This window comes from Ophidiomyces ophidiicola (assembly GCF_022830035.1).
Source record: "Ophidiomyces ophidiicola strain CBS 122913 chromosome Unknown scaffold_18, whole genome shotgun sequence".
NCBI classification, from domain to species: Eukaryota; Fungi; Ascomycota; class Eurotiomycetes; order Onygenales; family Onygenaceae; genus Ophidiomyces; species Ophidiomyces ophidiicola.
This window is the reverse complement of record NW_026054658.1, coordinates 213341-233912: the sequence shown is the minus strand read 5'-3', so window position 1 is coordinate 233912 and position 20572 is coordinate 213341. Positions and strand designations below refer to the sequence as shown.

General features: G+C 45.8%; 6 protein-coding genes across 6 annotated transcripts; 4 read left to right on the top strand and 2 right to left on the bottom strand.

Moving 5' to 3' along the window:
* Positions 1-296: 296 nt before the first annotated feature.
* On the top strand, positions 297-2183 carry UBP1 (ubiquitin-specific protease ubp1; the record flags this gene model as incomplete). The annotated part of the gene is made up of 1 exon (XM_049253481.1): positions 297-2183. The coding sequence occupies one exon, from the start codon at positions 297-299 to the stop codon at positions 2181-2183; it is 1887 nt and encodes a 628-aa protein (XP_049107563.1).
* Positions 2184-4259: 2076 nt separating this feature from the next.
* On the top strand, positions 4260-7181 carry LOZ57_004437 (uncharacterized protein; the record flags this gene model as incomplete). The annotated part of the gene is made up of 5 exons (XM_049253480.1): positions 4260-4415; positions 4471-4525; positions 4577-5543; positions 5595-5963; positions 6026-7181. 5 exons carry the CDS (start codon positions 4260-4262, stop codon positions 7179-7181), a joined length of 2703 nt encoding a protein of 900 aa, XP_049107562.1.
* Positions 7182-7702: 521 nt separating this feature from the next.
* PPH3 (phosphoprotein phosphatase PP4 catalytic subunit) lies at positions 7703-9175 on the bottom strand (the record flags this gene model as incomplete). The annotated part of the gene is made up of 3 exons (XM_049253479.1): positions 7703-7705; positions 7771-9082; positions 9159-9175. The coding sequence occupies 3 exons, from the start codon at positions 9173-9175 to the stop codon at positions 7703-7705; spliced, it is 1332 nt and encodes a 443-aa protein (XP_049107561.1).
* A 3278-nt stretch (positions 9176-12453) lies between these two features.
* On the bottom strand, positions 12454-12905 carry LOZ57_004435 (uncharacterized protein; the record flags this gene model as incomplete). The annotated part of the gene is made up of 2 exons (XM_049253478.1): positions 12454-12547; positions 12595-12905. 2 exons carry the CDS (start codon positions 12903-12905, stop codon positions 12454-12456), a joined length of 405 nt encoding a protein of 134 aa, XP_049107560.1.
* A 231-nt stretch (positions 12906-13136) lies between these two features.
* Positions 13137-14630, top strand: TYS1 (Tyrosine--tRNA ligase cytoplasmic; the record flags this gene model as incomplete). The annotated part of the gene is made up of 6 exons (XM_049253477.1): positions 13137-13254; positions 13327-13758; positions 13811-13875; positions 13928-13994; positions 14051-14283; positions 14352-14630. 6 exons carry the CDS (start codon positions 13137-13139, stop codon positions 14628-14630), a joined length of 1194 nt encoding a protein of 397 aa, XP_049107559.1.
* A 1547-nt stretch (positions 14631-16177) lies between these two features.
* On the top strand, positions 16178-19848 carry PKC1_1 (Serine/threonine kinase; the record flags this gene model as incomplete). Its single annotated transcript, XM_049253476.1, has 7 exons — positions 16178-16586; positions 16668-17534; positions 17591-17986; positions 18038-19019; positions 19072-19273; positions 19327-19732; positions 19787-19848. The coding sequence occupies 7 exons, from the start codon at positions 16178-16180 to the stop codon at positions 19846-19848; spliced, it is 3324 nt and encodes a 1107-aa protein (XP_049107558.1).
* Between the last annotated feature and the right edge of the window lie 724 nt (positions 19849-20572).

Here is a 20572-nt window from a genome sequence, read left to right as displayed (position 1 = left end):
GTAAATGAACGCTATACCGCATGAGTGCTAGTAGCAGCCCAGATACATAAATTCATTGCCAGAAAGCGTAATCGTGATGCCCGTTTATCTATTCCAACAAGACGAGAATCACAAACAGAACTACCGCCTCCTGTGCTAAACATCGTACTAACCCCCAGCAATTGGCGGGTCCAACCATTACCGTTTATCTATCATCGATTGTCTTCTAATGGCTAACAACCAGTGGGGTTTGTCCTCCTGATCCTTCCCAATGCGTTCCGGGCTACCTCTCGCTCGCCTGCCGTTTTCCGTAAACGATGAGCGCACAATACAAACTAAGCCTTTCTTATACTCCATCGAAGTTTGAAGACCAGGACTATCCTGATACTACTGTTACCCAATGCGCACCGTACGCCTCCTCGATAGCGTACGCTTTTGCGGCCGTGATATTCGCCTACCACTTTCTCCTCTACCTGAGGATCCTGCCGCCATTTGCCTTCTCTAGGCTAGTTTGGAAACTCATCGTAATGCTTTCTCCTACATCCCTTGTTGTTGCTTTGGATAAGAATCCTTCTGCGAAGTCTAAGCTAAACGATATTCAACTGCTACGAGGACCTGCACGGGAAGCAGCTAAGGAGGAAGCGATTAGAAGGGTCCTGAATTTGGGAAATACATCATTCTTTTCTCCAACTGTCAATGGTGGTGCTACAGATTTGGTTTACTCTCGCCCTAAAGTTCTGACTCCTCAAGGACTGGGGAATATCAACAATTCTTGTTATCAGAACAGCGTTATTCAGGGATTTGCTTCCCTTCGTCGATTGAAGCTTTTCTTGGAGTACAACTTACAGGAATATGGAACGCAGAAGATGTCAACACATTTATCACTAGCAGAGATGATCATTCAACTCAACCAGCTCTCATATCGCGGTGGGATGCTATGGCTTCCAAAAGAACTCAAGTCTATGTGTAGCTGGCAACAACAAGATGCACAGGAATATTACTCGAAAGTTATGGAGCAAATCGATAGAGAAGCATGCCAAGCGTCTAAGCTGAGACTTATCGGCCATGGGCTTAAACTAGAATCTCAACCATCTGAAAAGCCCTCTGTTCTTCCCCAGGCTCATTCTCGAGATGTTTCAAGCAAAAATGTATCTTCGGAAGTGACTAGCCTCCATCATAGCCCCCTGGAAGGACTCGCTGCTCAGCGAGTAGGGTGTATGACTTGCGGATACTGCGAAGGCCTGTCTCTGATTCCATTTACATGCCTTACAGTTCCTCTCGCTCAGCGTCCGGAGTATGACTTGAGAGATTGTCTGGATGATTATACTGCACTCGAGCCTATTGAAGGGGTTGAGTGTGCTAAGTGCACTCTTTTGCGAACCAGGGATGCCTTAATAGAATTCGTTGAGAAACTAGAATCTCAAGATTCTGAACTTGACTTCGATCAAAAAACACAGAAACAAGTCTTCCATACACTTACAAAATCTAGACTCGAAATTGTTCAACAGGCTCTTCGAGACGAAGATTTTTCGGAAAGTACACTCTCTGAAAAATGTCGCATAAACTCAAAAGCCCGAGTCTCCACCACGAAGTCAAGGCAGTCAGTCATCGCGAGGGCGCCTGAGTCACTTGTTATTCACATAAATAGAAGCGTGTTTGATGAGTTTACTGGTGTACTAAGAAAAAACTACGCCCGAGTTATATTCCCAGACATTTTGGATATAGACGAATGGTGTCTCGGTAGTAAGGAAAACGATCTATCGAGTGACCCTACTGCTGAAAGTTGGGAAACCGACCCTACGAAACCAATGCTTTCTTCTCCTGATGCAAAGTTTCGGTCCTCTAACAGAAAGTATGAGTTACGCGCGGCCATAACACATTACGGTAGACATGATGATGGACACTATGTTTGTTACAAGAAGATGTCTATCCCAATAGCAAACACTGACTTGATTGAGAATTGTGCTAAGCATGTTGATGGGAAAGAGCAATGGTTTGAAATGAACGACGCCGATGTCTATCCAGTCAGCAAGGATTCGGTAATGTCTCAAGGCGGTGTTTTCATGCTCTTCTACGAGCTGATCGAAACCTCTAGTTCTACTTTAGTGAGCGGCGTTGGTGATTCCCTTGAGAATATATCTAGTCACACCCTGGTTAATGCTTCAGATAGTCACCCTGATTCGGTAAATATCACGGTACCTTAGCTTCAGCAAATCCGGAACCTCGTCGGTCCGCCCTAACAGTCTCTGCATTCTTTTCCCTTGTCTTACTTTTGTTCTCGTATTCCCGTATATATCCCCTTTGTATTCTAGGTTTGGTAGTGGGACGGGCGCAAAAGGGCTAGACACTTAAAATACACACTTGTGATAGCTATAAAATAAATAGCTCCATTACATTTCTTGTTATTTTGGCTGGCATCTCATACTGTGAGTGGCCTGAGCCCTTGAATCTCCTGTAAGTCGAGTGGGCTGGACGGCTCTGCTATTTAGTATCACGACTTTTTCGACAGCATGGAAACAAGCTTTTTAACCCCAGACGCTAAACCTTAACTAACTATAAATAACTACCTAGTTTGTTAAATACGTAAACCACCTAGAGTAGCCGAGTTACCTAGTCAACTACGAAGTACTCCGTATATGCGTAACTGCCTAACCTACAGTAGCCAACCGAATGAGGCTTATTTAAAAAGGGTGTTTGCCCAACTGGGTATATAGTACAGAGTATTGACAAAGTAATTACTCCTCGGCCGAGCTGCAATGTAACATTGATGCCTCTCATACGGAGCACTCTTCTACAAGCTACTTGAAACAGAAGATTGCTGTCATTCTAGCAAAATATCCACCCACCCCTTGCGTTGTATACAGTATTTATTAAGAATGGACTGAGTGGTTCTCACAGAGAGTTCTGTTTGAAATGTTAAGTCTCCTTTTACTCCCTGTCTCATGTTATGAATGTTTGTTTTTACTCATTTAATTGATATTAGGGTGAACAACTTGTTATAAAATAAAAATATTTCTTAAGGCTACTTGGTGTTAATACCGTATGCTTTTGGCCTAGAGATCAATCACTGCCTCTCCCAATGAGAGCAATAGCATTTAATGTAAGGCCTATTAAACAGCTATCAAGTCCTGGGAGTAAAGGAAGCAGTTACCTTCCTCCAATCATCTCCTCATATCCTTGACAATTTTTCTTCCCTGCCTTTCCATAGCCCAGAAGGACTTAATATAAAAAAAGTCTACGTCGAGAGATTCCATCGCATTGAAGAGATAGTGAGTTCTAGCTACTGCCGCACTGAAATGTATGTATCTAGTTGTAATATTAAAGATCTGTGTGTACATACAAATATCCTGGATTTGAGGAACTTTGCCGCCAAAAAACCCTTGAAATAATGGTTGATAGGAGAATAAATACCGGCTATTGGGAGAAAGAAATCACAGAAAAAGAAATTCAATACTGAAAGGTTATAATAGATGATAGGTCTGGAAGAGATATAGACAAGGAACTTCGTTCCCAAGTTGCAACTCAGAATGATCTATTGTAGCCGGTAAAAATCATCATTGTCCGTCTACATCAAACCTAATTTTGGCAAAACCAAACCTTAAGACACTCCAGAAAGTGGGCGCCTCGGTCTATTCCATCCTAGTTGTCCCATGCTGCCTTCACTGGTTCGATTATTTTCTGTCTAGGAGAACAGAGAGGTACTCCGTACTCCGTACTGCGTGGCTCTTCGTGAACTTGGTTAACTAACTGGTAGTTAGTCCATTGGCCAGAATCCCAGGCAGGTTTTAGCGTCGGCTCGGCGAGCTCCCCTGCAACGCCATCCTAACGCGGTTAGCCGCCTCGTGGGGTTGATCGTCCCCAGAATCTGTGTCGATCGACTGTGATACTATCACCGCGGCAGAGCATTACTGCAGAACGCTGCCAGAGCCTTCCATTATGTGTCGTGGCCCATGCATCATGGATATTCTTTGATTCCTTAACTCGAAGAATTTCCCTTGCAGACACTCTCAGCCTTCGAAGGGACTTTAAAAAGCCGCTGGGTGGGTATGTGACATACACGCAATTTCGCCCATCTCTCGACTTATTTGATGGTATCCTCATTTTTGTGCTTATATTCTGATAGTAGTTGACCACTCTACAAATTATTTATGCGCGCACCTCCCTCCGTCGTCCTCGGTCCTCAATCGAAGCTTTTGTCGAGTCAGCGAATGGGGTGCAAATCGCCGCGCAAGATATAATTTAAGAACATAATTTATGTTATCTAGCATATAGACTTAGGGATGGCAGAAAGTGACGCTCTGTGCGCTTCGGCACCACCTGAACCTCGAGCCTCCGGAAAGCAAAAGTCGAACGCCAAGAACCAGAATAAGACACCTGCTCCGAAAAGAAGATGCGTTTCAACAGCGTGCATTGCATGCAGAAAACGTAAATCTAAGGTTGGTTTGGGGCTATTAGCTTTGGAGCTGTGATTTTGCTAATACGAATTCCAAGTGTGACGGGAACACGCCTAGTTGTGCTGCTTGCTCTTCAGTTTACCACACGCCATGTATGGGCCCCAACCCGCTCAAAGAACTTCATCACTTACATTTAATATAAGGCATTTACGACCCGAACTCGGACCATCGACGAAAAGGGGTTTACAAGCAACATATTGACAACTTGAAGAACCGCAACTCCACTCTTCAGACTCTAGTGGAAGCTATTCTCAATTATGATGAAGATGACGCCTGGGACCTTGTTCGGCAGATGCGCATGAGTAATGACCTGGAGGCTGTAGCGGAGTCCATCCTGAAACGACAGTCTAAGCCATGTGACATTGAGCCACAACCTCTCCCTCAGGAGGATGATCAATCTGCAATAGCGAGTGTACCGCAATTTGAATCGGAGTTGGCAGGGAGAATGAGCGAACTTCGACTTGATGGAACTGTTAAATATGTTGGAGGAACCTCAAATCTAGTATTCTTGCCGATGAGCCCCGACCCTGACGATTCTGATTCGGGCATGGTCCGTTCTGGAGAGAATCAGCATCCTTCCGATAACCTTATTACATGCTGGACTACAGTTACAAAAAATAAAGAGTTGATTTGCCATCTTCTTACAATGTACTTTACGTGGCATTACCCCTATTTCACTACCCTGTCGAAAAGCTTGTTCTATCGAGATTACGTACGTGGTCGGCCTAGCCAACACTGTTCAGCATTACTTGTCAATTCCATGCTCGCACTTGGCTGTCATTTTAGCGCATGGCCTTCTGCGCGTGAAGACCCGAACGACTCGGGGACTGCAGGTGACCATTTTTTTCGGGAAGCGAAGCGATTAACTTTAGAAAATGATGAACACGAGAAAGCTAGGCTTTGCAATGTGCAAGCTTTCGCACTCATGTCCGTACGGGAAGCAGGCTGTGGCAGAGAAGGTTCTGGTTGGGTATACAGTGGCATGAGTTTTCGAATGGCGTATGACCTTGGTTTAAACGTGGATGCGACAGGAATTGGCTCCAACCGACTGAAAGATGAAGACATCGACGCTCGTAGGATAACATTCTGGGGGTGCTATTTATTTGATAAGTCTGTCCTCACTTCTCCTCTTAGGTTTTTCACTTTCTGACAGTACCATAGATGTTGGTCAAATTACTTAGGTCGGCAACCTCAACTATCGGGCGCACAGATTACTGCACCAAAAGCAGAAGTTTTTCCAGAAGAAGATTCAGAAAATTGGTCCCCCTACACTGATTCCGGTGTTTCACGGGAGCATGTTCAACCTGCACGAACGCGTGCTGTTGCTTTGCAGATTTCCAAACTGTGTGAAATAAGCAGCGATTTGATGTCAAGCTTCTACAACCCTATCCCTGTAAACCGGCATATGGGGAAACAAGAGGAGCTACGAAGGTTAAGCCAATTGCACACAAGATTAGAAGCATGGAAAAAGTGCCTTCCCAAAGAAATGGAGCCAAAAGATGGCCAGCTACCTCAGGTCTTGCTAATGCAGTAAGTCAATATTATTCATTGAAGCAAGTGGAGCCAATGTTCGATTGCTTACATCTCTGTAGTATGTTCTTTCAACTTCTGTACATACACTTGTACAGACCCTTTTTGAAGTACACAAAAGCCACTTCTCCACTCCCGCAACATGTCTCGCCAAGAAAACTGTGTACTCAAAGCGCCATCACAATATCGCGTCTTCTTCGAATCTATAAACGGACTTATGGCCTGCGTCAAATCTGCAATGTTGCGGTGTATATCGTGCATTCTGCCTGCACAATCCATCTCCTCAATCTTCCCGATAAAACTGCCAAACGCGATATTATATATGGCCTTAAAAATCTAGAGGAAATTGCAGATAGCTGGCCTTGCGCTCGCAGAACGCTGCGGATATTAGACTTATCTGCCCAGAAATGGAATGTTGCTCTTCCTGCAGAGGCAGCTGCTGTGTTAGAGCGGTCGCATGCCAAATTTGGTTCCTGGGCCTCTTGGGACCAAGTACACTCTCCATCCACTTCGGATGAATCAATTAAATTGACAAGTTGCGAGGCTCCGTCTGTCGCATCTACCCGTGGATCGACCCCGGAAGAAAGCCCTCAGGTTTCTCTTGTATTTACTAGCCAGTCTCCGGCTGTGCAGGCCAGACATTCTGTTATAGCACATCATCCGCAGTCAGACCATCGAGGCGAAGATTTCACGTCTACACATATACTATCCCAACACATACAAAGCAACTCACCCCAGGTACCTACGGCAACCAACCCTTTCTTAGAAGTAAGTGCGGGGGCAAAATTACAAGGCGAGGACGCTCCGGTAACCTTGCCAGTCACGAATACTATACCTTCTAATATAGAGGCCCCTCAATATTCTTGTTTTCCAACCCTTGATAATCTCGTAGAAGAGAGTCGAGATTGGTGGCTTCAAGATCAAAGTGCCCTCGCCTTGGGCATAGATAACTGGCCTTGGGGCAATCCAGATCTAGACATTGATGTTGTTCAAAAAATACTATCGACAAATACATCGACACCTTCATTTAGCGACAGCAATCATATCACACCCAATCAAGTTAACACCGTCGCTAGCTCTTCTCTAGGGGTCCCTATTACACCCCATACTTATACTGAAAGCTATTTTGGGACCGGGCCGGCACCCGAAGTTAATGGCCCGCGGCCCTTTACTGCCCCCCCTCTCGAAGATCATAAGCCGGGCCAATTGTATTATTAGATATCACACTGTCATTCTGTTCTCTACGACTCACGAATCTATATACGGAGTATTCTATGGCGGTTGGCTTGTTATCAGAATCTTGTCTATTGGTTTTTCTTCTCTGTTGAAATTGGTGGCCTATTCTAAATAGAAAGGATGTATGATTTTTAACTTACATTGTGGCGCTCTTGACTTAAAGGCGAGTTGTCAAGATCACTTCCTGGTGGCATATATATATTACCCCTGTTTTACGCTGGAGGTGGGACCATGGTTTCTCGGCCTTGGGTGAGCGGGCAGCTTTTACAGGTTGGTTTTCAATGCTACGCGCATATCCAAAGGTTTCTGGATCACTTGGTGTACTCCGTACAGTGGTTTTAAATTAGACATACGTACATATATGTGTTTGTATGTATATCTCCATACTTTTTGCAACGGTGCTTGGATCTAATGGATAAACACACTCTTCTTAGCTCATTGGGGTATACAATGCATGCAATAAGGGCAGAAATAAAAAGAATAAGAGATCAAAAATTACTGTGTTACTATTCATGGCAAATGATTGTTAGCATACCACACCAGATGAATGGAAAGCCATCAAAAAACTCACCAAAAAGTAATCTGCAACCGGTTTCTTTGCCGGCATCCCCCTGGTGTCCTGAGGGGCAGCGTCAAAAACCCTATACCTTCTACCTGGCCCAACCATACCTCGTCTCTCACTACGGCCTGCTCGCACCCCACCCAGACTCCTGCTATAATCGCCATTACTTCTGGAAATGGTGCCCCCGTTGCTTGCATCTTCACCCAGCTCTAGTATTGCAGCAACGTTTCCGCATCGGTAACAATAGTTTGGGGCGGACCACACTGTGACAATCCCTCCGTCAAACATCTCTTTAAAGCCTTCCATAACGAGTTGGTGAGCACGAGCAATTAACGAAAGGTCGTTTTTGTAGCTGAAATGTTTCACAATATCTGCACCAAACAAGAACCCGGCACCCCGAGGGCTCAAACCCCAGCCTTCAATCTCGTCTGGATCTGACCAGAGTAAATCGCACATGGCTCCTTCGTGAGGTACTTCTTGTTTTCTGTCAATGAGACGGATCTTATCCACGCTGTCCACAAGAGGAGAAAGTCCCCCGTGAACGCAAAGAACAGCGCCTGCACTACTTGAGAAGCTTCCTAGGCTATCCGATGTTGCACCTGTTCCTGCAGGCCCCGGTCTCAAAGGGGCACTTGTAGGAGCCGAGCCTATGTCGCGAGGAGGAGAGACATCCCGAATGTCGCTGGCTAATTCATGCGACCCATAGTCTCTCCTGCGATAAGTTGCGTATGTTACCTCACCTTTTGAATTTAAAATCTCGGTTTCAAGGACATCGTCTTCACCACTGGTGGAACCGGTAATGGACTGTGAAGTACCCATAGAATCCTGCAGCATTGATGACAGAGGTACTGTCGGCTCTAGTTCAGAACTTGCACCCAAGACCAAGGCACCCAGAGCCAAGTAGTCAAAAACCTCACAACAATAACGCCAGACATTTGCATTGCCGTACTTCCGAATACATTCGTCGTAAAATCCATAGACAGTCGTAATCTGCCTTGACTCGTGGTTGCCTCTTATTAAGGTAATCCGATCGGGATATCTCACTTTCAAGCATAATAGCAAAAGAAAAGATTCAAGAGAGTAAAATCCGCGATCAACAAAGTCGCCCATGAAAAGGTAATTCGTATCTGGAACGTCGCCGCCGACGCGAAACAACTCCATCAGGTCATGGAACTGGCCGTGAATGTCTCCACATATCGTAACAGGAGCGTCAACCGTCACCACGTTACCCTCCTCTATAAGTAGTTCACGTGCTTTATAGCAGAGTTCTCGGACTTGTGGCTCTGGGATAGGCCGACACTGACGCAGTTGCGCGATAGCTCTGCGCAACGGCGACAAGAAATATTAATCGCAAGTTCAAACTGGAAATTCTTTTGAGGAAGGCTTCGTAAACTGACCGGTCTAGATCGCTCATTCTGCCAAACTGAAGTAGCCGAAATGAACAGGTGATGTCTCGTGTATCACTTCAGCAGAAGCGCAATGATGTGGAGTTATCTGTTCAAAGGCGCTGATTGCTTCATCGTTTAGGATATATTCAGGCGAGTAAGCGTTAACAATTCGATCCGAATCATAGGAATTCGATCCTAGGTGGAAGATTAACGCGATGGCACGCGGCGAGCTCCAGCTTTGTGAAATACCAGCGGCGGTGCCAAGCTATTTCCCGTCTTGACGTGGAGCGCGGTAGATTGATAAGATTAGAGTGACGAGGCTATACCACATCTGGATCTTTGATTGGGGATAATACACTAACTTAATATGTACTAGCTTCCGTAATGAGCCTTTACCAGTGCCCTGATTGGCCGACTTCGTCCCAGTTGGATGTGAAGCAACGAAAACTTCGGAGAAAGAAGAAGCAAGTTGAGAAAAGCGTACCCCTCAAATCGACCGTCCTCCGTGCCCATTGGTAGACCATACTAGTATGGATTTCTTGTGTATGTTACTACCTTTACGTACATACCCAGATATCATGATGGTTGTGCAGTTGGTCTGACTTGCGCTGTTTAGAAACATAACTCAATGAGCCTTGCAGGTTTGATGAATCCACTCGCCTGGAGTCCCACACGATGCCCCCTCACCTCCATCCACGGTCGCGCTCTACAACGTCACTGTTTACGGCAACTCTGCTCGTTTCGTTTCTGATTGTTGGGATACCGCATCTTTTCCCATGTCCCGCACCTCGACGCACCTTTGCGGATGCTGAAACGATTACACTGCCGGATGGCAGGCAAATGGTACGAAGACGCAGGCAAATAAAACCGGATGAAATTTCAGCGGCCGCCGGGGGGCCGCTTCCTGACCCCTCTTATCAATTGAGCAGCACTGTTGTGGAATTTCAACATATGGATGAGGAAGCAAGACGGATAAGGAAATTGGCCAGGGAATGCCCAGTTCCAAAACCGAAAGGAATCCTGGGACGAATCCTAGGATGTGATGGCCAAAACGAAGGGACTGGCCGCACTCTTCCAGCGAATACCTCTACTCCAGAAAACCACCCATAACCGCACCCACAGCGTTTGGTGCCAGCATAGTCACCACCCACCCGTTCAGCAATTTCCCTGTACGATATTATTTTGCCCCACTTAATCCATTTTTTGGACTGAGATTCGTTTGAATGCTCACTATCGGCATCTATGGTCAGTTTTGCGATTATTTTAGCCCTACGCTTTCTACCCGCGCTCTTACTTCAATTTCTCCCTTCCCTTGCAGTCTAGAGACTGAAACCGATTTCAAAATTTGCCTCGATATACGGAGAACTTGTTAATGCCACTACTCGGTCTTGGATAGATATTTACAAAGCTCTATGCGTGGATCTAGTTATTACCATGTATCATTAAATAGGCAGTGATAACACAGTTCCCGGACAGTTCATTGAATGAAGCATGCTGTGCTGTGACTTATGTTTACTTATGTAGTGGATCTGTGTATATATTTCTAGTGGCAGGGCAGGAAAACTATGTGCCTTGACCTTGGTGATAAGAGGAGTCGATGTTCCATATTAAACTCTAGATATTTTACAAATTCATTATTTGAAAGTCTTTGGAGTGGGCTTGAAGTTTTTAGAGCTGTAGCCCCTTTGCATAAGTAACTATGTAAATTTGAGCTTACATACGCACATGGATGAGCTTGTTGACAACCTCAAAACATCTTGTTGTCCAAAGCCCAAACTCACAACAGCTTAATTGCTGAAGATGCAACTATTATAGTTGCTGCTGCGGCTGGATTCCATTATTTTTGATGAACCTTTATAGTTGTGTATACATTGGGCTGTGTGCTAATATTGCCCAGGTTCTTTTACTGTTGCCGTGATGGAAGCCTATCGGCTCTTCATTGACATTTGCACAAGCCCCAAACATTCGCGATGGATCTGCCCTTTGTTACTACTGGCAGACAGTATTCTCTGTTATGGAATTCTGTCGAAAATAGCATGTAAGAATACCACGATTATCCCCCATTTCCAGTACCAGCCCGATGAGAACTCACTCAACGCAGACACCGAGATCGATTGGTCGACGTATATGCAACAGGTCTCGTCCTTCCTTTCCGGTGAACGCGATTATACAATGATAAAAGGCTCCACGGGGCCCCTTGTGTATCCTGCAGGGCACGTTTACGTCTACACTGCTCTCCACTACGTGACAGACGGAGGATACAACGTCGCGTTGGGTCAGTGCATTTTTGCAGGGCTATATCTGGCGACACTTGCGCTGGCTATGGCAAGCTACCGATCGGCGAGTGCGCCACCTTATATATTTCCACTTCTTATTCTATCGAAGCGCTTGCACAGCATTTTCATGTTGCGCTTGTTTAACGATGGAGTTGCAACGTTGTTTCTTTGGGCGACGATTGTTATGCTTCAAAGACGCCGATGGCATACAGCTGTTGTGCTATGGTCTGCTGGAGTCAGCATCAAAATGACACTCCTACTCGTTGCTCCTGCTCTTGCAGTAATTCTTACATTAGCTCTGGGTTTCCCCAATGCGTTTGGGTTGGGAATAATGTCACTATTAATACAGGTACGCCAATTGCTTGAGGTAATATCTGATTTATATCGGTATACTCACGAGTGAATTTAGATTCTCCTCGCTACCCCATTCTTACAAGCAAATCCGATTGGATATTTCTCAAGGGCATTTGAATTGACTAGACAATTTCTTTTCAAATGGACCACCAATTGGAGGTTTGTCGGAGAGCAAACGTTTCTTTCAACGTCGTTCTCATTATCGCTATTGCTCGTTCATGCGTCCCTTCTTTTCTTTTTTCTCTACGCCGTCTGGCTATCACCCTCGGGAAAATCCACAATCCGATTTGTTCGAGAGATTGCCCAAGGACACTCTTCACGATATGATCTGACAAGCAGCTTTATCAGTAAGACTATGTTGAGTTCGCTTGTTATCGGCCTGCTTTGCGCTAGAAGCTTGCACTATCAGTTTTTTTCGTACCTAGCGTGGGCGACGCCGTTGTTACTCTGGGAATCGAACTTTCCACCTCTTCTGATTTTCATACTCTGTATAGCGCAAGAATATGCCTGGAACGTTTTTCCAAGTACGACTGGGAGTTCATTAACGGTTGTAGCCTGCCTCGCGGTGCAGGTATTAGCGCCTGCTTTGAGTTAGGTTGAAAGGTTGGAATTATTGTCTTTTATGGAAAAATAGTTGGGCGGCATTAGTCGACGTTTTAATCCATTTCCACCCTTTACGCGTCGTCCGAGTCCGAAGGAGGCATTTTGCCTACGTTGCAATCCTCATCATCGCCATCCGGTACGGCTTGCCTCATAAATTCTTTTGGCCTACCATGGATTAACATACGAAAATCAGTATCATTATGGCCACAAACCAGAAGCTCGCTTTGCGCCACGCCTTCTCATCCCTCACGATATTTACTATTTGCCCTGAAAGTTTATTCTCCCTTTCGTCAAGCGCGTTAGAATCGATCACAACAAAGGACCCGCGCTTCATCCAGATAGTTGAACGGAATCGAGCAGGCAATTCCACTAATATCGAGTCTTTGGAAGGGAGCTCCACCGAGTACACATTATTGCCAGTCGCCCGGAGGACTCGAGCGATGAGGTGCTTTTCGGGTAGGGCAGGCGGTGGTACGAGTGTCTCCTCCACGGTGGCCAACAGCTTCCTCCTCGGCAGGCCCATTTTCTCGCTGTCCGCCTCTTGTCTTGAAGGAACACAGATTTGTTTGTGGGTAGTTAAACACTACCCCGCCACTGCTTACCTAATTAACCGTCTTGGCATAAACTCCCGGCTGATATCAGTCATCGCGGGAGTTTTGGAGGCCGAAGTTCATCCCACCCTGGGGGCTTTTCGTTTCTCTACTGCACCACCTCTTTCTTGGTGCCAAACCTTTATTTATTGCCTCCCGTTGCAATGGATGCCGCTGCCAAAGAAAGATTCGATCTTATCAGCCAGAATCTTGCAGAGTTTCTCGATGCTGGCCTGATTGAGAACATTTTGGCCGAAGGGCGAAACCCGCGAATTTATTGGGGTAAGTTTGCTCCCAGAGCATACGACTTGCTTAGATTAAATAGCTAACCTGTGTCATTGTATATTTATGCAGGTACTGCCACAACTGGTCGACCTCACACCGGCTACTTCGTTCCAGCATTGAAAATTGCGCAGTTGCTAGCTTCAGGATGCGATGTAGTAATATTGCTTGCCGATATTCATGGATTTCTTGACAACCTTAAAGCGCCAATCGAACTTGTTGAGAGCCGCGCCAAATATTACCGAAAAATTATCACCGCAATCCTCGAATCCGTAGGTGTTCCGATCGAGAAACTCGAGTTTGTCTTAGGAAGCTCCTACCAAAAGAGCCCCGAATACGTTATGGATGTGTACCGGCTGTCGTCGTTGGTTTCAGAGCATGACGCAAAGAAAGCCGGAGCGGAAATCGTTAAGCAGTCATCGAATGCCCCCTTAAGTGGCTTGCTCTACCCTATCCTTCAAGTCCTAGACGAAGAGCACCTCAAAGTCGATGCCCAATTAGGAGGTATGGTGTTACTCATATAAGACTATATTTGGATTTGGCTAATCCATATTAGGAGTTGATCAGAGAAAGCTATTTGTAGCCGCAAAAGAATGGCTTCCTAAACTGGGTTATCGAGAGGTGGGATAAAATTAACCACGGACTTGGCCCCCATGGACTGACCTGTATCCAGCGCGCCCACCTTATCAACCCAATGATTGCTGGTCTTAGTGGAGGCAAAATGAGCTCTAGTGTTCAAGGTATATCCTACGGCCTCCATACATATTAACAGCCCTCGATACTCATGTCTAAACAGAAAGCAAGATCGACCTCCTTGACTCAGCTGATAGTATTTCGAAGAAGATTCGCAAAGCAGAGGCGGTTCCTCGAGTTGTCGAAGGGAATGGCGTCGTTGCATTAGTAGAATTTATTCTATTACCAGCCGCTGCTCTGAAGGGAAACAAAGAATTTCGAGTCGAGCGCCATGATGCAGAGCCTTTTATTTATACTGACATCAAACAGTTGCATGAGGACTATGTGAACGACGTGGTATGCTATATTTTCGCGTCTTCGCGTTTTAACGTTTTCTTAGCCCCTGCCAACTAACGATATACTAGTTGACGCCTCAAATGCTTAAACCTGCCGTTGCGGCGGCATTAATCAGCCTCATGGCACCCATTCAAGCCGCCTATGAAGCTTCGCCCGAATGGCAAGAGATCACATTAAAGGCCTACCCGCCACCTGTTGTGCAAAAGAAGCAGAAGAAGGTGAAAGACAAAGGTTCTCGTTATCCCGGAGCAGCCAGGGCAGATATTGAAGCGGATGCCTCGAAACCAGTTCAAATCGATAATGCGGTCGCTGAGGTAGCTGGGAGCGAGGAACTTCCAATCAGATAGCCGCGGACCATGAATGCACCTTGCATTTCTTTCCAGCAGGGTACCCTATAATTTCTTCAGGTATGGCTCGTTATGTGAAACGTCTTATTACTGGGAGGTACAAACATATGTACGTATGTACATACATCCATGCGTACGTTTGAAATCATAGCGGAGGAGGTTGCCATCGCGATCCGTTGGGGGTGACAAAGCAAAAATATGTATCTAGACCAATAGAACAAAATTCTAGGAAATGGTGGTTCAAATCGGAACTGGAATGTATGTACATATGTACATACATCGGCATATTGAACCTTATCAAGGTATCTGGCGTAGCTGGAGTATGTACAAGGCGCACACTTCTAGTAAGCATTACACGTCAGCGATATTTTCGATAGGAGACACGCATGTCAATAGTCAGCTGGACATCTAAGTAGTTTCATCCGATGTGGTCCCAAAGAGTCGACCTTCGATCTTTTCAATCACGGGATCGGTCACTGGTAGAATGGTCGCATCTGGAACGCCTTGTTTCCAGCTTTTATTAGTGTGTATGTAGTTATTTTGGGGAGAATGGTTTGATCGCGCGTATCAGACAGGAACAGAGCAGTGCCATGGTGTATGGACGGTGCATACATATGCAGCATGCTGGACCAGTTCTGTCTATAGGCAACGACGGCCGGGGCTGCAAAGGTACCATTACAGAAGTGATATAGCTATGACATGAATAGTGTAGGCATACCATCTGCATCGCTCATCCAATGGCCGTCTCTTCCCACTAAGCAGTAGTTAGTTAATTGTGACTGACTCTTGAAGTAAGTCGAGACACCTTCAGTGCTCCTTGCTGATGGCAAAGGATTTCGGCCCCTTCAGCGATCCGCCACCTAAGAAACGGAGCCCCGGCACATGAATATCGAGGCACGGCGCTGGCTAGCGGTCGATTGACCTTCGAAGTAGTCGATCCTTCGTAAGATGTCACCATGCAGGCCAAGATCTGAGAAATCTTATCCCCACTAAGTTGATGCGGCAACTCTAGCAGTTCCCCTCCCTAACTAACTACTTACTAACTAATCACCATACACATTAAAGTGCCGCGCTGTGAGCTGACCACCACGCAGACAAGCCCGTCCATGGTCCAGCGTTCATACCAGGCCAGTCGGACGTCCATTCTGCGAACCTAGCAGCTTGGTGCCGCGCAGCTCGATCCACTAGACAACGGCATTCAGCCTCTTTTCCCACTCCAGCGTGTGCAGTTTGCCCAACATCTGCCTTCCACCCAGGGTGTTGCTAAGGTACGTGTGGGAGTGGTGTGTCTGAGGCTCCTGTTCCTTTCTGTGACTTCTGGTGATTGAATGCTGCATGGCCCTCTTTGCCCTCTTTGTGTGAATGCTTGGTTTGTACTGCGCCGAGCAAGCTGATGCCCGGCATCTTCTATGGACTAGTCACAACCCTAGACATCCCACGAACACAACATCAATTCTCAAAATTTCTGCTAATTCTACTACAGTTGATCTCTTTTCCTGTCAGATCCCTTCCTCCGAAAGTTCCGCTACCAGTACACGACCGCAAAGATGGACGGAGACGACGACCTGATGGCCAAGGTCTACCGCAAGATCGAGCGGGAAAAGGCTCTTATAAATGCGGCCACCAACATGCGTCAATCAACTGATAATCCGCTTGTTCAACAGAGGGTGGATGCCAATATCCGCGATGGGAGAAAAAACATCGCATATCTAGAAGAGAAGATGAGAGAGCTTCAGATTCGGAAGATGAACCGCGAAAGCGCCCACCAACCCGGTTCTCCCACCCAGCAGTGGCAACCTGGTGGAGGCCCACCTCCTCCCCCTAAAGACGGTGCTCAGTACCCTTCCGATAGGGGTTACACCCAAGGCGGTTCGGGCTCTATGGCCGGTCAGGCCCAATTCCATGACCCCAGACCCGGTGGCGCGCCAAAAGCAAGGCCAAATTTTAGCAAGCTAGGTATTTTGTTTTCCTCAAAGCCGAAAAGCAGCCACCTTCAGTCCATGTCCTTTGACATTTGACTAACTTCCTCTGATCTAGATTTGATCAAATACGATACCCCTTACCTTGGCCCCAAGATTCAACTTATGCTCTCTCAACTAGAATTCAAATTGAGCGTCGAAAAACAATATAAAGCTGGAATTGAGAAAATGGTTAGACTTTATCAGGACGAGGGTGATCGAAAGAGCAGGGCTGATGCCGAGGGAAGGCGGATTGAAAGCAACCAAAAGATTCAACTATTAAAGCAAGCCTTGAAAAGATACGAAGATTTACATGTGGATATTGAGAGTGCAGACAGTCCTGACGGCAAGTCAATTGTGGAACTATTGTACTCTGGTATGAAAACTGACTCTCATGCGTTTGCAGATGAGAGTTTGAATTCTCCCAATATCCGAAAACCGCTAACTGGCCATCTTGCAATGCGTATCCATGCTGTGAAAGATGTTGACCATGCTGCTGGCTCGAGGTTCTCCAGAGGGCCGGAGACATTCGTTATCATGAAAGTTGAAGATGCTATTAAGGCAAAGACAAAGGCGACCCGTACCGATAAATGGCCGGAAGAGACCTTCAATATTGACATCGATAAAGCCAACGAAATAGAACTTACAGTGTATGACAAAAGTGGAGATCGTCCAACACCAATTGGTATGCTTTGGATACGTTTATCGGATATTGCCGAAGAGATGCGTCGCAAAAAGATTGAGACAGAATTCAATGCTTCGGGTTGGGTATCAGCCGATAAAATGGAACAAGGGAGCGGGAGACCAGACTCCCTATTCCAGAGTAGTCTTCCTCCAGATCCTCATCCTAACCAAGGAAATCAAACTGGCCAAGGCGCAACGGTTATGATCGACTCCTGGTTTGCTCTAGAACCTGTCGGCAGGATCCATCTTACCATGAGTTTTGGTATGTGGACTTTGCAGTTTTCTTACCGCACTTATACGTTACTAACCTACTCCTAGCCAAACAGCTGAAAGATCGAAGACCCTTTGATATCGGCCTCAATCGACAAGGCGCTGTCCGCCAAAAGAAAGAAGAGGTTCATGAGAAGCAAGGACACAAATTCGTCACACAGCAATTCTACAATATCATGCGGTGTGCTCTTTGTGGAGACTTTTTGAAATACGCTGCTGGCATGCAGTGTTCTGATTGCAAGTACACTTGTCATCGGAAATGTTACCCTAAAGTGGTGACAAAGTGTATCAGCAAGGCAAATTATGAAACAGACCCTGACGAAGAGAAAATCAACCACCGTATACCACATAGATTCGAGTTTTTTTCAAACATTTCGGCGAACTGGTGCTGCCATTGTGGTCTTTTACTTCCTTTTGGCAGAAAGAACGCGAAAAAGTGCTCCGGTAAGATCATGCATGGTGGCATGGCACTTACGGTTTGCTGACTATTATTAGAATGTGGACTCACCTGCCATGCTCAATGCGCCCATCTTGTTCCTGATTTTTGTGGCATGTCGATGGAAGTCGCTAACCAAATTCTCGAAACACTAATCAAGACTAAAAATTACAATAGAGCGGGCGGTGCAATGGCTGCTAAAACTCTTCGGCCTGGAAGTAAGCAATCCAGTGAGGCTCAAAGGCCCACTGACTCCAGATATAGCCAAGCAAAGCCTGTATCTACAGATGCCATTAGTGCTGCCCATACATCTTACACCACCCCACAATCCGGACCTTCTGGCCGGCCCCCTACTACAGCTACAAATGCTGCAGCTGCTGCGGCTGCGGCTGCAACTGGAATGCGGCCTCCGTCTCAGCAAACAGGCCTTTATGACCGCTCATCTACAGACTACACCAATTCGAGGCCGTCTTATTTGGAGTCTCAAGCCCAATCGATGCCTCCGGCTCACGCGCACTACGATCCAAGTGCGTACGCAAGTGTAAATGCTTTCGGACAGCCACCTCAGCTGCCCCCAATTCAAGTGTCTCAACAAATTCCTCCTCAGTACGGGATGTCTCAGCAAACCCCCATTTCTACCCAGCCACCTCAAGGCCAATTTGCTTCGAAAGAGCAGATTCAGCCTTCTGCTGCAGCTCAGCAGCCACCAAAGCGCGTTGGATTAGATCATTTTAACTTCTTGGCTGTTCTAGGAAAGGGTAATTTTGGAAAGGTTATGCTTGCTGAGACTAAAACAACCAAGAAGCTTTACGCTATTAAAGTGCTGAAAAAGGAGTTTATCATCGAAAACGATGAAGTTGAGAGCACAAAGTCAGAGAAACGAGTATTCTTGGTTGCGAATAAAGAACGACATCCATTCCTACTTAATTTGCACGCATGTTTTCAAACCGAGACTCGTGTGTATTTGGTGATGGAATATATCAGTGGTGGTGATTTAATGTTGCATATTCAACGTGGACAGTTCGGATTGAAGCGAGCACAGTATGCACTATCGCCCTCCCCTGAGTATGGATAGAGAGCTAACGCCACATAGATTTTATGCTGCTGAGGTTTGCTTGGCACTTAAATACTTTCACGAGAACGGTGTCATATATCGCGACTTGAAACTTGATAACATTCTACTAACATTGGATGGGCACATAAAAATTGCCGATTATGGTCTGTGTAAGGAAAATATGTGGTATGGTTCCACGACCAGCACATTCTGTGGCACTCCGGAGTTTATGGCTCCTGAGGTATGTAGTTCTCCAATGCATCCATTTATGATTTGTCTGCTGATCTTGACTAGATTTTGTTGGATAAGAAATATGGACGGGCCGTTGATTGGTGGGCTTTTGGGGTTCTCATTTACCAAATGCTACTTCAGCAGTCGCCTTTCCGAGGAGAAGATGAGGACGAAATATATGATGCCATTTTAGCAGACGAACCCCTTTACCCTATCCATATGCCTCGAGATTCGGTCTCCATATTGCAAAAACTGTTGACCCGTGAGCCGGAATTACGATTAGGATCTGGCCCAACTGACGCACAAGAAATCATGTCACACGCATTTTTCCGCAACATCAACTGGGAGGATATCTATCATAAACGAATAAGTCCTCCATTCTTCCCAACAATAACAAGTCCTACGGATACAAGCAACTTTGACCAAGAATTTACGAGCGTGACTCCTGTTCTCACCCCCGTGCAATCTGGTGCGCATTGCCTTTCCCACCCTGACCACGTATACGTACTAACATTTCTTCAAGTTCTCTCCCAAGCAATGCAAGAAGAATTCCGTGGCTTTTCTTATTTTGCAGACTTCGTTTAGACCTCTTATCAGGCATAAACGGGATTTTTGGGCCTGCTCTACACTTGACGATGCACTTATCTCGGCTTTTCATATTTTTGTAATCAAAAATATTGTTTTCCATACCCCTTAGTTCGTTAGCAAAAAGGTAGCAAAATCAGCGGTGAGTAGGAGGCGGCAGGTGGGGTTTCACTTTACTTTACACTTTGGCAAGGCTTCGAGGAGGTTGGTTTGGCGGCAATGGCTTTCTCGTCCTTCTTCAAATCACATACTGTTTTCTGGCAATATTACTCTTTAATTTTGCGAAGCATCGGTAGTTGGAAACTATTATCTCTCTATGCTAATGACTGGGGGTGTTGGTTTCAAACTATCTTTACCCAATCTTGAAAATGCTTGTAAATTCAGGCAGAAGACCTAAAGTTACCCAGAAATATCATATTCACAACCTGCAATCTCCCCCAGCTAGATAAAGCTGGTTGTCTCGATGACAATCTTTGTGCACAAAAACATAGGTCAATGGTTTAGTTGTACCATAAAAATAGAGTGGTTCGGATGAGAGCATGAACTGGCGGCATTGAAGTTTCCCTTTATCTTGTGAAAAACAAACCGGCAGCTGCATTGCGAACCGAATCCGAGGACATTCCCGGATGCCTTTCTATTGAACATAAAGCTCATAGCGAAGAAGATTCTTTGACACAACAATGATAAGGCACAGAAATAGTCACTCAATTTTGTTGATATACTA